At 35.0% G+C, this 4,678-nt stretch overlaps 1 protein-coding gene across 1 annotated transcript; it reads left to right on the top strand.

Annotated features, from left to right (window-relative positions):
* The first annotated feature begins 2,155 nt into the window (after positions 1-2,155).
* Positions 2,156-2,983, top strand: LOC107780636 (agamous-like MADS-box protein AGL62). The gene is made up of 2 exons (XM_016601195.2): positions 2,156-2,348; positions 2,613-2,983. The coding sequence occupies exons 1-2, from the start codon at positions 2,156-2,158 to the stop codon at positions 2,981-2,983; spliced, it is 564 nt and encodes a 187-aa protein (XP_016456681.2).
* Positions 2,984-4,678: the final 1,695 nt, after the last annotated feature.

A 4,678-nucleotide genomic window follows, 5' to 3' on the forward strand; every position in this document is an offset into this window, starting at 1 on the left:
TCATTGATTTGATTTGTATACTTTAAATTTGCTTGACCTTTTCCTGTTAATTGTTTTACCTGTTTGGTTGAATCTTGGTTTCTTTTATTCTGTGCATTATTTGAAATTTATTTTCTTTAAATTAAATATTATTAATATGAAGTATTTGACATTTTAAATTTGGTATTGAAGCAACGTATTAAAGATTTTGAAATATTATTTTGCTAAATTATTTATTCCTGAATATTTTTATAAGATTTTTGTACTCACTGTGATGGAGCCGTGGGCTCTTTATTGTGGAAAAATACTATTAATGATTTATGTTGGCATGAGCCATGAGCTCTTTATTGTGGAAAATATCGTTGATTTATTTTGGCAAATTAAAATATTTGGGCACTTGAGGTGCAAATTGTGATATATTGTGATATTGATACACATGCAGTGGTATAAGGTCTGGGTATTGAAACGCATGCGGTGAGATAAGGGTGGCTTGATACGCGTGGCTAGTAAGGGAAACTACTAGAAGTCATGCAGTGTGATAAGGATGGCTAAAACCCGTGATGCTATTTCAGAAAAAATATTTTCTTTTAAATAAATTGTGAAGGCTCCCGCAGTGAGATAAGAAAATGAGATATTGTGAATTTATTTATGATTGGGACTACAAGGCCGTACCTCGGTAGTGCCCTTGTTGATATTGATTTATGGCCGCAGTTGCCTTGATTATTTGTTGTGATTTTCTTAATGTTGAAAGGAAATTTTGTTTTGTTTCCACGAGATATCATTTGCCATTATTTTGCGTAATTAAATGGTGACATACTACATGATTCATTTTCAATGTCATTTTATTTTACTATATTGTTAAACATTTTACCATGCCATTATTATATTCCAGTAGGGCCTCACCTGACCTCGTCACTACTCTACCGAGGTTAGGCTTGGCACTTACTGGGTACCGTTGTGGTGTACTCATACTACGCTTCTCCACATCTTTTTGTGCAGATCCAGGTACATCTTACCAGCCTAGACGTTAGTGAGTTACCTGCGCACAGAGACTTTTAGGTATATCTGTCAGCGTCCGCAGACTCCGGAGTCCCATTCTATCATTTTTATGTTGCTTCCTTATTTTTCTTTAGACCTTGATATATAGAGACATTGAGAATAAATTCTTAGAAGCTTGTGACTTATTTCTACCCGGTTTTGGGAGTTGAAATTGTTTGAATTGTAGTTTAATTATTTCAGATATTTATTATTATTCCGCATTGATAGGCTTACCTAGTCTTAGAGATTAGGTGCCATCACGACATCCTACGGAGGGAATTTGGGGTCATGACAAAACAATATTCCCAATTCTTTGCAACAACACCACATCCAAACAAATAATGCTTTTTGAAAATCCAAATACGAATTCAAAGTTTCAAAGCTTTTTAATGGCTGTCAATGGTGGAATTGCTGCTCTCTTACTGGAATTAGGGCCGATCATTGAATGTGTTTTCTTCTTCATTGAAAGTTAAGCAAGCAACAAGCATTAATGGAGGTGTGTGGTAGAGTATTTAGAGCTTGAATCTATAAAATGGAGAGGGAGTTTTGAAGAAAAGTGAAAAAATGTAGAGGGACTTTTGAAGAAGAGTAAAAACATGCGGTAATGGAGGGAGATACCGAAGATACGTGGGCTTCTTCAAAGGGGGTGTGTGGAGAGAGAAACGTGGGGGGAGTGGGATATAGACGTTAGAGTGATTTTAGGATTTAATTATTATCATTAAATGCCTAAAAATGTACATAATTGGTAATTTTATATATATTATGTAATTAGATTAAAACTTGAGTAGGGAGTGTAATAATGTTTGAAATAGTGTATAGAAATATAAAAATTCCATAATCTTATAATAACAAATCACCGCTGGTTCGGACCTGGGCCTGGAAATTGACTTGACCATTAAAATATTATAGAGGTAAATTTTGAATTTCTTTTGAAAAATTAGAGAGTACAGTCACCACTATGATTAATTATCTAAATTTACTTGCCTCATAACGTGTGAACACTACATAAATGAACTGGATTCATATCTATGAACTACCAAAATGGAAAAACCAAAGGCTTCAATATGTTGGAAAAACTCTATAAATACTAGGCTTCAACATTACAAAGTTCATATCACATAGTAACTCTTAGTAATTAATGCTAGCTATATCATCATTATCTTTGAGAATGAGTACTAGACAGGGTCGCAAAAGTGTTCGTATCGCAAAGATAGAAAATCAGAATAATCGACAAGTGACTTTCTCAAAACATCGAAATTGTGTCTTCAAGAAAGCAAACGAGCTTGATATTATGACTGGTGCTGAAGTTGGCATCATCGTGTGTCCACAAGGTAATTACAAGCCTAATTATATTTTTTTTGTCATCTATATATACATGATATACCATCAACAAATATAACTTTTTAAGCATAAATGTACATGTATCATCATAACTAAACATGCAAATCCAAGATCTTGAACATGATAATTAATTTCACGTAAAAATAAAGCATCATAAAAAGATACTTGGTGTGGGAGGCGTTATAACAGTAGATAAACTGATTTCTCTCCTTTTGCTATTTTATATTACTGATTTCTCTCCTTTTGCTCTATAGGTAGCAAGCCTTACTCTTTTGGTCATCCAAATGTAAATGAAACCATCAACAAATATGTTGGCGAAGAAAGGCCTCCATCACCATCATCACCGGGCATTGATGACAAGTATGTCCAAATGTTCCGAAAAGACAATTCTAGAAAACTTAACACACGACTCAATTCTCTACAAAACCAGCTGGATTCTGCATTAAATTTGAAAAGCAAACTCAAGCAAATGAATAAGAATGTGGAGAGCCAACAAGAGTGGTTCAAGGGACCTATAGAGAAGATGAATTACACCGAGGCTTCAATGTTGAAGGAGGGATTAGAAGATCTGCTCTTGAAGGTGAAGAACTATGGTACTGAGCGTGCTTATGGTTACGAAAATTGAAAGTGAAAGGCTGAGTAAAAGCTACTACTAGTTTTTTTTAATAATCGTTCATGTTATTTATTTTTTTATGATGACCCAATAGGTCATCTTTAAATTTAATAATTATTTATGTGTTATTGATATCAGGATCGGAACCAGATTCTAAAAATTTGAATAGCTCCGTCATGTCATTTATGACTTGTGCCCCAAATTTGAGGTCAATCCGGATTCGTTTAATACGTTTCGACACGAGTTTTATAAATTGAAAAGTTTGAAATTCAAAAGTTCGAATCGAGGTGTGAATTTTAAATTCGACGTTATTTGACATGATTTGAGACCCCGAGTAAGCCCGTATTATGTTACGGGACTTGTTGGTATATTCGGACGGGGTCCCGAGAATCTCGAGTGTGATTCGGATCGAAATCGGATCAAATTTTGGACTTAAGCAAATTCTGGAATTTGCTGCTTCTGGTGTGTTCGCTTCTGCGAAGCCTTGGCTGCAGAAGCGGCTGCGCAGAAGCATGAAGTCCGTCGCAGAAGCAGAAAAAGGGAAGGGGCAGCCTCATCACAGAAGAGAACTCTTGTCCGCAGAAGCGAGCTAGCCCGTAGAAGCGACCACAATCTCCGTAAAAGCGAGGTCGCAGATGCGGTACTTGTGCCCACAGATGCGAAAAAGCCTGGGCAGAACCCATAAAATCGAGGGTTAGCCTTTTTTTTTTTCTCATTTTTGAGTTTTGAGTCTCGAATTTGGGCGATTTCAAAGGGGTTTTTCATGACTTCAACTTGGGTAAGTATTTTATACCCGAAAGTGATTATATTTTATAAATCCATGCTTATATTCATCGTTTATTTCGGATTTAGATGGAAAAAATTTGAATTTTTGTAAAACTTTTCAAAAATAAAAATTTAGGATTTGAAGGTCCATTTGACATCGGAATTTGATAATTTTTATATGGTTGGACTCGTCTCGGAATGGGTATTCGGATTTCATGAGTTTTTTTCGAGATTCGAGACGTGGGCCCCATTGCAAATTTTTTAGATGAATTTCGGATTTTAATTCAAAACAATAGTAATTTTATATGGAATTAATTCCTACGATTCGTATTGAGTATATTGAATTGTTTGTGACTAGATTTGAATCTTTCGGACACTAATTCGCGAGGAAAATATTTATTGGAATCTTGAATTTGGTTGCGAAGCGAGGTAAGTGTCGTGGTTAACCTTGACTTGAGGGAATAGAACCCTTGAATTATTTGTTATGTGAATTTCATGTGTAACGACGTATAGGCGAGGGACGAGTTCCTATACATCGTCAAATTGATTGTTTACATATTTATCTGAAATTCATAAATTATTTTAAATCATGAGTTAATTATTATATAAATTATTTGTGATGACCCGATAGGTCATCTTATGTTTTAGAACCTAATTCTACGCTTTGAAGTCTTAAAAATCTCATTTTTGCCTTTCTCGATTTACGTGCGCAGTTGAGGCATGTTTCAGGAAAGCTTTTATGTTAAAAACTATGAAAATATGAAATTTTGCTTTGAAAACCATTTGAGTTGATTTTTGTCAATGTTTTGAACAAACGGACCCGGATTCATATTTTGACGATCTCGGTGGATCCGTATCGTAATTTGAAACCTTGGCGTATGCCCGAAATCGAATTCGGAGGTCCCTAGCCCGAGTTATTGATTTTTGTTGAAAATTGAAAGT

This window comes from Nicotiana tabacum, chromosome 19, assembly GCF_000715075.1.
Source record: "Nicotiana tabacum cultivar K326 chromosome 19, ASM71507v2, whole genome shotgun sequence".
NCBI lineage: Eukaryota > Viridiplantae > Streptophyta > Magnoliopsida > Solanales > Solanaceae > Nicotiana > Nicotiana tabacum.